A 12677-nucleotide genomic window follows, 5' to 3' on the forward strand; every position below is an offset into this window, starting at 1 on the left:
TTTTAGTCTACTAAAGCCCTAGATTATAACTTTTGTTGTTCTTGTTGTCATGCAGCTTGCCGATCAGTCCTTGTTCCCTTTTGCACCAAGCTGACACAAAGAAACTGCATATTTCCCACGCTCATCGCCCACTGCATCTTGTGTTAAAAGGAACACGTTTCCTCATCATCACTTTGCGCAAAGTTGTATTTTGATTGATTCCTGCAGGTTTGAGTTAACGCAACATTACTCGAGTGCTCAGAAAATTCCTATTTTTACCTACCTCCTATCCCCGCCCACTTCTCTGTACTTTTACAATTATTTGAAAAACGTAGACTAGTCAAGTAAATTTATTTTAATTGATACATATAGTTTTAAATATCACACACGCAGCCACTCTTCATGAATAAACACGTAAATGACAATCTGCTGCTGTTACAGTTAAGTGCCACTATGAAGGGGCGGGGCTTATCAGTTCTGCAGCTTTGAACAGGAAGTTACTGGACCCGTTTCGATGACATTTCTGATCAATATTGCGGTTTAAAATGAACAAAATATAAAAACGATGATCTACATATGTTATAGTCCTTAAATAAAAAGCATAAAACATATCCTGCAAAAGCATTTTTTTTTTCTTTTTTTACAATCACCAGTAAAGTAGAAACTGGTACGCTAGTTAGCCTTCGAGCTACGTGCATGCTACTACCGTCTTTCCACACCGGCACAAACACATCTGTTGTCTCCGTATCTCATTTGAACATAATCTTGCGCGTGAATCGGTGCATACTTCCCTTGTCTCGCTCAGTGTTCCTCTGCTGCAGCGATTGGCCTGATGTTCCTGGCTTTGTGCCCACTGCGGCGTCATATTTGTGCCTTATATAACTGTACTGCCCTACATCTGTGCGCGCAATCGCTTAGCCTAGTAACCTTATTCCGGGCGCCACGCGCACGCGCACATTCAAATATGCAGAGTATTCCTTTGCTCTTTCTCGCTCAGTAAGGGAACAGCGAAAAACAATGACAGTCCCGCTGTGTTCAGAATGAAGTGCAGAAAGACTTTTGTGTGTGTGCGTGTTTTATATAACGTTATAACCGCAAAAGCTTTTAAAATTTTAGATGAGAGCATGCTAACAGAGATGTGTTTAAAGAAGGGGGAAACTACTAATGCTAATCAACATGTGTGCTAATTGTGTTACTGTATTGTGCAATGTTCAATTATTTCACAAATTCTAGGGCAAAAAGTGAAATTATGTTATTGTTTTGTTCCATTATTTTTTTATTTTTTGAGGGGGTGGAAATTTTAAAAAAGTATGCTAACCTTGCTAAAAATGCTAACAGTATCACTGCTAGCATGATACTTTCTTTTTTTCCACTTTGCATAAGTGGATATGCTTGCAAATATTATATAATATATTTTTGACGATAAATTATTACTCCATCAGGTTGAAGTTTGCTCTTTGAGGTAAATGCTGTTTGCGATTTCAGAATCTAAATGGAATAAGTTTGGTTAAAGTTTATATACATTTTTCATAGGCAAATCATGAAAAATCATAGTGAAAAATCTCTAAGCTGGAAAGATAATTTGGCTTGAAATTTAAAAAAAAAAAGCTCTTAAAACTATTATGGCACCAATAACGACATTAGAAAATGTAATGGATCGGGTATCGGTTTGCCATCTTCCGATCCTGATCCGATACTCCAATTAGCCATTTTCATGACTTTTCAAAACAACAACAACCTTCAAAATTCATTGACTTTTTATTTATTTGACAATGCGCTCTGCAGTTATAAAGTCACTGCATTGGCCGTACAAATAATACGATTAACATATTAACAGTCTAACAGCCTCTCCTTGAACCGACACCTTAACGTGGTGGAGGGGTTTGAGTGCCCGAATGATCCCGGGAGCTATGTTGTCGGGGGCTTCATGCCCCTGGTAGGGTCTCCCAAGGCAAACAGGTCCTAGGTGACGGGTCAGACAAAGATCGGTTCAGAAGCCCCCTATGATGACAACACGAACAAGGCAGTTTACGTCGCCCGGATCGGCGTCACCGGGGCCCCATCCTGGAGCCAGGCCTGGGATGGGTGCTCCATGGCGAGCGCCTGGTGGCCAGGTCTTACCCCACGGGGCCCGGCCGGGCACAGCCCGAAAGAGCGACGTGGGGCCGCCCTCCCGTGGGCCCACCACCCACAGGAGGATCCATTAGGGGCCGGTGCAGAGAGATCTGGGCGGCAGTCGACGGCAGGGGCCTCGGCGACCAGATCTCCACACACAGAGACTAACTCTGGGGACATGGAATGTCACCTCGCTGGGGGGGAAAGAGCCTGAGCTTGTGCGGGAGGTTGAGCGATACCGACTAGATATAGTCGGCCTCACCTCCACGCACAGTTTGGGCTCTGGAACCCATCTCCTCGAGAGGGGCTGGACACTCCACTTCTCTGGTGTTGCCCGCGGGGAGAGGCGGCGGGCTGGTGTGGGCTTGCTGATAGCCCCTCAGCTCAGCCGCCACGTGTTGGAGTTTACCCCGGTGAACGAGAGGGTCGCGTCCCTCCGCCTTCGGGTGGGGGACAGGTCTCACTGTTGTGGCGGCCTACGGGCCGAACAGCAGTGCAGAGTACCCGGCCTTCTTGGAGTCCTTGGGAGGGGTACTGGACAGTGCACCGACCGGGGACTCCGTTGTTCTACGGGGGGACTTCAACGCCCACGTGGGCAATGACAGTGACACCTGGAGAGGGGTGATCGAGAAGAACGGCTTCCCCGATCTGAACCCGAGCGGTGTTCATTTATTGGACTTCTGTGCTAGCCACGGATTGTCCATAACGAACACCATGTTCAAGCAGGCTGCAGTGATGCAGTCGCTGCATCGGACCGTTGTGGTGAAGAGGGAGCTGAGCCGAAAGGCAAAGCTCTCTATTTACCGGTCGGTCTACGTTCCTACCCTCACCTATGGTCATGAGCTTTGGGTAATGACCGACAGAACAAGATCGCGGATACAAGCGGTCGAAATGAGTTTCCTCCGCCGTGTGGCTGGGCGCTCCCTTAGAGATAAGGTGAGGAGCTCGGCCACACGGGGGGAGCTCGGAGTAGAGCCGCTGCTCCTCCACGTCGAGAGGAGCCAGCTGAGGTGGCTCGGGCATCTGTTCCGGATGCCTCCTGGCGCCTCCCTCGGGAGGTGTTTCAGGCATGTCCCACCGGGAAGAGGCCCCGGGGAAGACCCAGGACACGCTGGAGAGACTATGTCTCTCGGCTGGCCTGGGAACGCCTCGGGATCCCCCCGGAGGAGTTAGAGGAAGTGTCTGGGGAGAAGGAAGTCTGGGAGTCCCTGCTCAGACTGCTGCCCCCGCGACCCGGCCCCGGATAAAGCGGCAGAAGATGGATGGATGGATGGATGGATGGACATATTAACAGCTCATAATCTTTGAAGTAGTTTGGTATTGGTTGATATCGGCCGGGTGTTTTTTCATGCAGTGTATTGAGATTTTAGCGACTCGCTCAAACCGCTCCCACGATCCGTTACAATGAAAAGGAAAATGATTCAAAAATCTCAATCGTCTTGTTTTGTCAGTGACTCGCCAGCTCTGTGGTGCTTTGTTCGTAACGAAATTAAGTTCCAAATTGCCCCCGGCACACTGCGCTACATAACGGCTCTGCTACACCCCCGACCTGTACGGACACGGTATTATCACCACGTTCATTTCATGCTACGAAATTTATATTATGAAGAGGCTGAACAGAATTGTAGATATAAATTGGGTTCTTTTGCTTTTTAGTGAGACAAACAATGACAATAGCAACATAGAAAATATACAGAAAAGACCAAAAAAAGAAGACCAAAAAAATATATATATATATAATAGTAATAATAATAAATAAATAATAAATAATAAATAATAAATAATAAATAATAAATAATAAATAATAAATAATAAATAATAAATAATAAATAATAAATAATAAATAATAAATAATAAATAAATAATAATAATACTTTTTCTTTTTAAAATGCCTTGACAAGCATTTGGTGTGAATTACTTCTGTCTTAAGAAATAAAAGTTCTGAGTAACGGTTATTTTTTTGTTATTTTGTCTACTCTGCACTGAAATGAAGCAAAGGATCATGGTCTATGTAGTTCCCTTTGGTGTGTTGTTTTGTTGCAGCGATGGCTAAAAGTAACAAAGAAACCCGTTATTCAATGTACTGTACTTTGGCAGTATGATATTGCGGTCGTTGTGCAAATCCTCTTTAAAACACTGAAAAAAGAGTAAGGTGAACGTGCAGACCTTCTTATGAACCGCACAGTGTCTACGTAATTTTAAAATAACATAATAACTGCATAAATGTTCAGCTTTTCGGTGCGAGGCGAGACTTGGGAAGGAATTGTGAATGAATTCGGCCTTTTTACATACAAATATGCAACTTCATAGTAGGTCAAATGTAGATAATATTGTGAATGTTGTGTTGAATATGAAGTATATTGTGTATAGTTCTGTTTTATTATTATTATTATTATTATTATTATTATTATTATTATTATTATTATTATTTATTAAAGCAGAGGGAGTTTGGATTGCCAGTTAATACAAAAACTAATCTGAAATGACGCTATCAACGGATGAGTATATTACGATTCAGTAGTGAACGTAAAGTTTTAAATAAGCGGGAGCATATTTTATGTAAACATTCCCAGTTAAGATAAAAAAAATGAAAAAAGGGCCGTCTGTCTTACCTCCACCTGTTGACCCCGACGTTGGACGATCCGGCGAACCACGGATCCAGGAAGTAGACGCAGCGCACAGTCCCCGCCCCTCTGATCGCCTCCCTTAGCGCCGGGTTGTCATGGAGACGCAGACCCTTTCTGAACCAGTGGATTGAGTTTGGAGCCATGGTTTACTGCGAAAACAGCCATACAAAAAGGTTCATATTTGCCAAGTGCGAATGACAAAAATATCAACATTCCTCTTTTTAATATCATTTTGAAGACAATATTTATCAGAAATGTGCCAAAATGTGCCTGTAACTATTATGAAAGATTACTGCATGTTTATTTTCATTTTAAACTAGTTTACCTGTTATAAATGTTATTCTTGATTTTCTAAACCCACGCAGTTGAGTTATAAAGGAAATGGCATGATATAAAACTAAACATTACAGCCAATGAGGCGCCCTCAGCCAAGGAAGTGGGCGGCGCCAAGAATAGACAGTCGTGATTGGCGTCATCTTCAAAAGACGCATTTAGCACAACCGGAATTGTCACAAGCTATTTTTACACCACCAGTGTTTTGTTTTGAAAGCGAAATACCAAATTTAATGAGGGTTTAAAATACAAAGGTGTGAGAAATGTGTCATATTTGATGATGTTTCATCAGCAAGTACGAAGGCCACCGAAAGTGTGTCTGAAGGCCGCATAAGTCGCCCGGGCCATACTTCGGACAGCACTAATGAACACTCACAGTAAGTTCCCCTCTCCACAGAACTATGGTTGCCGTGGTTATGGATGACGGACTGGCACTTAGCAGTTATTACAACTTTTTTGCATTTTTAATTGAAATTTTAACCAAGTTAGAAGAATCCTACATATGTATCCATGGTGACTACTGTGCACGGAACTATGGGATTGTTAAGTGATGATGTCGGCGTCACTGTTACATCCGGGTCCAGCCTGTTATATTATAATGGTGATTTTAACCTGCTCCAGGGTTTAGAACGAAGCCGTTTTGAAATGTAAAACTGCACAAAAATAATCAGTCTGAAATGAGGCTGAATGAGAGACCTTTGTTTGAGTTAATCTATTTACTTTAATGCTTTTAACTGCTCGATGTGCTTTACACTGCCCCACGACCATAAATTAAGTTATACTGATCGATGGATTGACTAATCTGAACCGTAATGTGCCCTGAGGAGGTATGCCACATGCTTGTCTTCATAGAGATGGAAAGTTCCTGGCAAAGCATTAAAATATCAATAGACCAGGCTCCACGCGCAGCCAGCCGCGGGGTTGTGAGTTTGAATCCGGCTTCGACAATTTCCTGCATGTCCTTCCCGCCCTCATCCTCATTTCATGCTGCACTGTCCGGTCTAAAGCCAAACAATCCTTTTTTTTAAAAACACAAGATATTTAAGGAGACATGCAAGGGGCATATCTTCACCAACAAATATGTTTAAAGAAAAGGAACAATGCGTTTTATCCAAGTGCGCCGAATGATTTATTTGCACCCCTGAAAGACTTTTTGGATACTACATTTAAAAATGCAAATATCATCTGGAGCCGAGTGCACCAGCTGAGCGTAAGACTGTTCTTAGCTTAAGCCTTCTTAACACAATGCACTCTCTTGTCTATAGAATTAAGCCTCAGACCACAACAAAACGCAATAAGGCCAAGGTTCCTTCGCTATTTGGGAGGTTTTGCTAATAACAGCAACTAAACACAATAATGGTCTTGAAAACCTATATTCCGAGGTTTTCTCGTGAACGTGCAGGAAAAGACCAGGCGCAGCTAGGACTGGTTTTAATTTGCACTTTGCACTACACAAATGTAGTAAATATGATCATATATTTAAGATTTTACAAAAATGTTGCCCATTTTGGTGATGTTACTCCCTGGTTACCTAGCAACCATATTGTAAACAAGGGACAAATACACAGTAGTTATTATTTGACGAATAATAATGCTTGATAACAACTTTATTTAGTGAAATTATTGTTTTAACTGTCAAAGATAAATGTCGCTTAATGAGGACAACTTAGCACTATTTTAAGCTTTTCTTAGTTTTCCTTGACAAACTGCAATTTGACTAAAATAAAACTGTGATAAATACTCACTAGAGATTCTATCCCACCAAATTAGTCACAATTAGAACAACATGAAAACCAGTCATACGAACTTTAACTTAAAAGCAGCTGGTGCCCCAACATGAATAACCTACAATCTCTTCCCATCTCTATAAATAACACGTCTCACTGCCCACAACGGAAAACTAGGGCATGATTATTGACAGGACATGCAGTCCTGACCCGAGCCACCTGCCTGTCCCCGTCTCCGTCCAGCCCGAGCTCTGTGACACGCGGTGGGGAGCAGAGGTGGACACAGATCAAGCCCGGCCGGCGGTGCTGGTGCTGCTGGTCGTGCTGGTGACTCAGCCCAAACTGGCCCACATCTGACTCAGTGTGAGAGAGTGTAAGTGCTATCGTGTTGATCTAAGGAGCAGGGCCGAGCAACCAAACAACCGGGTGACAGATGGAGAAGACACCGGGGCCAGACCGTCCGAGCTGTGCACGCATGGGTCGGTGCCATGTTGTGATGGCACAGAAGATGGATGAATCAATGGCCTACTTAGGGAACTTCATTGACCAAGCGATGGTGCACAAACAAGGGAAAGTCCCATTGTCGTCACATTTATATACCGTATTTTCCGGACTATAAGTGGCACCTTTTTTCATAGTTTTGGCCGGGGTGCAACTTATACTTATATTTATACTTATATACTTATAATCCGGGGTACAGGACTGAACCAGGACTAAACCAGGACTAAGTCTACACCAGGATCAAACCAGGACAAGTGCCCACTCAGTGAATCCATGTTTAACTAAAATTGCACTGACCGGACATGATTTTGACTCGTTAAAACCCTTTAGCAGGTGTAGGTCGGTTGGTGCCAGTTTCTAAATACTCTGCTACCCTAAAAACCCAGTGTATACAATAAATGATGTGCATTTTAGTCTTGGTTATGCTTTCTTGCGAGTGCAGCACCACATGTTGTCCCTGTGTGATAACAACAGACACATGATCAACTAAGACAATGGATCAGTCGGTTCAGTGCAGCTATTTTAAGATCACCTCTAGAAGGATTCACCGTACTCAGTGTCATCTTAATATAGACACGTTAATGATTTCACTTCAGTATTTTCTACTATGAATAATTGCAGTCAAATTTAAATAGTCATTTCAATAGACGCAAAAGCCGTGGCCATAATTTCTTCCACGAAAAACAAAATATCCCCTCTTTTTCTGCATAAAATCTGCTAATCCTGCAGTTTAGGGTTAGAATTAGCAACATGGTCTGAAATATATAGTTTGTCAGTTCATATTTCATTCCTTTTTGTCAGTTCTCCTGGACACATTTAAATGCAAATCTCAAATCTAATATAATTACAATTTCTCCTTTTCTCCCAAATTGTTCAGCTCTTACTGAAAACATATTCTTCTTTATTTATTTACACAAAACCAAAGCTATTGACACTCCAATTACTGCATTTTTTGTTTCAATACATTTAAAGTGATTGTTCCGAAAAATTGGAAAAGGACAGTTTACCTCGTCCTGTTTTACGTCAGGAGTGCAGTTCCAACGGCAAAAACAACTAAGTAAAAGACAAAACAAAGAACATTGAGACATTTCTATGAGGTGAAAATATTACAAATGACTGTTGTCTCGTGCATTGCGGGTTTTATCATCTGGTGGCTTAAAGTGCAGTTCCACATGGATATAAACCTGTTTGTTATGTACAGCTGGGTCATGTCGCAACAATTTTCTTCTTCTATTTTTTCTCTTATTGAAAACTAATTCATTTCCTGTCCATAAATAATACCGACTTTTAAGCATTGGCATTAAACACACACATAACAAATCAAAATGTCTTGAACTCTGCTCAAAAACCACACGTTTTACTGACGAGATCAAACTTCTGTCATTTGTAGTCAGTAACAGGTAAGGAATGGTGGAAAAGTCTGTATTATTCATGTTCAGGAAATGAATATTGACATTAATAATACAAGACAAATAGAAATCACTATCAATCAATACGTGGGAAAATCATTCATATTCGCTCACAACTTTCTCAGTTTTATGGCTGCTTTATCTGTTACTACTATTTATATGTACATAAAGTTGAGAGCCATGTCTTTTTGGAACAGTAAACACTAAACTATTCGTCATAAAAAGGTATAAAATGTCCCTATATCAGCATCTGGAGTGCGGCACTGGTGAAAGTGGGTCAACTGAGAGAGCGAACTTCCTCCTTTACAAAATATCCCTTACATGACTCTCCTGATTGACTGCGTTTTGTAGGTCAAAGATGGCGTGACACAAAAACCACGACGTCTGATTTTTGTCTTGCTGCTGCCGCTGCCGATAATCAGTATATTACAGCTATTTCTGTTTTAAACTCCATAACAAACTCCGCAAATCAAGTTGAATTGAAGATCACAAATTAACTTTACAAATAACAGAATGTGTTTATCTGGGTTTATCTTAATTTGTTGCATGATTGCGTGAACATATGGACTTTTTTTTTTCTTTTCTTTTTAGCTTAATTGCGGTTCTGTTCACATTTTTTATCATTAGATTATAAAAATAAATATAACAAATAGCTTAAAATATCCAATAAATTGTCCAGCCTGATAAAAAAATATTTTTTGGGACATATTATTTTTTATTTCCTTTTTATTTTAACATTTCATGCCCTGGTCTTTGTTTTGTTTTTTTCTTGTGTTTTGTTGTAAAAAAGTGTATTAAAAACAGTCTTTTTCTCAATTTTATGATGATCTGCCTCAAGTAATTTAATGATTTTCTTTTTTATTAGTTCCTTTTTTAGCGCAAGCCAGATGCCCTTCTTGGCACGTTCCTCTCCATTTATCGGAGCTTGGGATAGGCACAAGACGTACAGACGTATGACCTCTTGTGGCAGAATGAGTGCGCATAAACGTAAGAAAGGAGGTTTATCGAGAAGGTTTCTTCTCGCGGTCGCACAAACAATATAATCGCAAAAGCGTCCATGTCACAACAAACGCGACAGAGGCCCTCAAACCTGTCAGTAATGTACTGTTTTTAAAATGAAATGGTTGAAAAAGTTTGATTTTGATTCATGATTTTTCTTGTTTAGTCTTAACTAATCTCGATTTTGTCTCGTTTTTTACTCTGTGCCAAAAAGTATATTCAAATATCATAATTAAATCAGTGTCACAATCATAACTACTTCATATTGTCTATTCTTACAATTATTATTTCACAAACTTTATTGATCCACGAGGGAAATGACTTGATGCCACGTGTTCTTACCAGGAATCGGACGATTAAAAATATTACGATTTATTGCGATTAAAATGGTTCGTGCTCCATTTTGTTTCACTGCGACAACGACAAAGATAATCCCCATTTTACCATCAGATGGAGCAGGAAAAAAAAAAACTTATTCATGATGATCTTGTCTAGATCCTTGTCGTTTTCCCTTATAACAAAGTGTAATAGCATCGTAACATTTGAAATTATAAACCCATTTTAAAACGGTCAGGATTTGTATAATGTGTGATATTATTGTTAATCACAGTTATTTTACATGTGTTTCATACTCAGATTTCATTATTAAGGCATTATTGATACTTCTTCTTTTTTTTTAAGGCAATATAACGTTTTTAAATGAACCTACTTTCTTTGTTAGTATGTTGTCTTTTACTAGTTCTGATAAAGCTCAAGATCATTCTGAAAAAAAACTTCGGAAAAAGTCACATTTTGCATATTTATGTGCAAAATATTGTATCCTTACGTGTTCAAATGTGCATCTAGTTAGTTAGTTATAGTTTTCAAAGTTTTGGCTGGGGTGCGACTTACACTAATATTTATCCTTATATACTTATACTTCGGGGCGACTTATGTGTGATATTATTTGTTATTTTCACACTTGCAACCGCATTTCAAACTCCAGTGCAACTTAAATATGTTTTTTTCTTTTCTATTGTGCATTTTTTGGCAGGTGCGACTTATACTCCAGTGCGACTTATAGTCCGGAAAATACGGTACTTCTGACACTACACCACACTCACACTATGTCTTACTTCCTGAACTTTACGCGAAACTTGAAAAATCCTAAATATTCAATCAGCCACGTTAGATTTTTTATTTTTTTATTCGTGGCATCTGTCTGAACTCATTTTGAAATATAAGAAACGGTGAAATCTGATGGTGTATTTTACTGAGCCAACGTTAGTAATCGTCACGAAATGTGCACTTTCTATTACTGTTGATGGAAAGTAGCAGTAATTAATCATTCTGTACATGGACAAATAAAGAATAAACTAAACATAACCAGGAGAGCAGATGCAGCTAAAACTACTACAACCTTTACTAATACAAATTACTTTGAGAATAATCCAAAATGATGGACTGGAATTGGAAAATAAATACAACCGATACTTTAAAACAATAGTACTACACCAACTACTACCCACTCGTGATATTAATAATAATAATAAGACGCTCTGTTCTCAGGGCTGAAATAAACCGTTATTCGAGAGCCAAAAAGCAGCAGATTTCCGGTGAGCGTGGACGTGAAAAGCGCGCCCCCCGAATAGGAGGGGGCCCGCCGCCGCATCCGTGACGCGTGTGAACAGATTGGTCACCAGCGCCTCTTCCGATTCACAAAGGAGGGGAGAGTCCGGCTGCGTGGGAGGCGCGACGTCACGGGGGTCGTACGTGACGTGACGGGTGGGACGAGAAAGAGCCATAATCGGTAAATCGGTCGTGATGCAATCGTGTTAAAGGACCGAAAAGGAGAAGGATCGGAACGTTTTCGGAAGCAAAGTGAAGCGACACGATCTTTGTACAAACGGGTCACACACTTCAGGAATAGTCAGTAATGTTGTGCTTGTGTCTTTCAGTCCCAGAACACAATAATTGACATAGGATATTGTCACTGCCAATGCAATAATAAGAGAAAAACAGGATTCAAGCAGGTTTAAAGCAGGACTAGACCCAGAGTATAAACACGGTAATAGAACCAGACCTTAACCGGGAATAACTCATTAATTACACCTCTATTTCCACTGGATTAAGTCCGTAATTGCAAAAGTCTTGTTTGCATGCATTGCAGAGTATATATATTACAATTTTTGTATCTTTAGATGCTGAAAACAGAGCTGGATGACATTCAAAAACGTTATGCACGACTAAAACAAACATAAAAAAACTGTTAGAGTATGAATTAGGACGGTACTAAGCAGCGCGGCCAGAAATTAATGACAAAAAGTAAAAAAAATTCTACTAAATAAATGATTGCCTGCTTAATGAATGCACTCTAATGACATTATTATTCTGTTTTGTGGATCTAAGTCATGATAAATACAGTAGTTAGTACCAGAAAATACAGCAAACTAAATAATTATTAGGGCTGTATTGGAGATAATGGGAACACACATGTAATTACACGTGCATTAACTTATATTCAGTTAACTGTATAAGACAGCTTGACAAATATGGACTATTATAATGACAATTGATGATGGAATAACACTAGATTTTCCCTAATAAATCATAAATTGAATGTTTTTCTCCTCCAATCTTGGAAATACAAACACACCTAAACTATAACTACTATAACAACTATAACACACATAAATGCAAAATTTAAAAAGTGCAATTATTTTTACATTATGTTGAAATAAACTGTAAAATGTAAAACTGTGTAAAATGTAAAAATGTAAAAACTTAAGAGTGGCACATTAAAATTAGGTCAATGTCTCTTCTGCTGAGGACACTTGTACCACAGGTAATCACCATTTCAACATAAAACTGCTCAACAACAGCGACATAACGACGATTATTAAAATGTACAATCCTTTTTAAAATAAGTACATCTTTTAAAACAACTAATAGAGGGGAAAACATCTTTGCAGAGCACAAAAATTGGGTCACCAGAGCGCAGATTTACG

The 12677-nt window shown here is 39.9% G+C and overlaps 1 protein-coding gene across 1 annotated transcript in view; it reads right to left on the bottom strand.

Moving 5' to 3' along the window:
* Positions 1 to 12677, bottom strand: part of LOC140362611 (cryptochrome-1-like) — a 39381-nt gene that overhangs the window by 26512 nt on the left and 192 nt on the right. Inside the window, exon 2 of the mRNA XM_072448702.1 lies at positions 4707 to 4870. Within this exon, the coding sequence (XP_072304803.1) occupies positions 4707 to 4864 (158 nt within the window). The 5' untranslated portion in view covers positions 4865 to 4870. The remainder of the gene's footprint in view (positions 1 to 4706; positions 4871 to 12677) is intronic.

The sequence above is a fragment of the Eucyclogobius newberryi genome, unplaced genomic scaffold (assembly GCF_026437365.1).
Source record: "Eucyclogobius newberryi isolate DKJ021-1_F unplaced genomic scaffold, fEucNew1.0.hap1 SCAF_17, whole genome shotgun sequence".
NCBI lineage: Eukaryota > Metazoa > Chordata > Actinopteri > Gobiiformes > Gobiidae > Eucyclogobius > Eucyclogobius newberryi.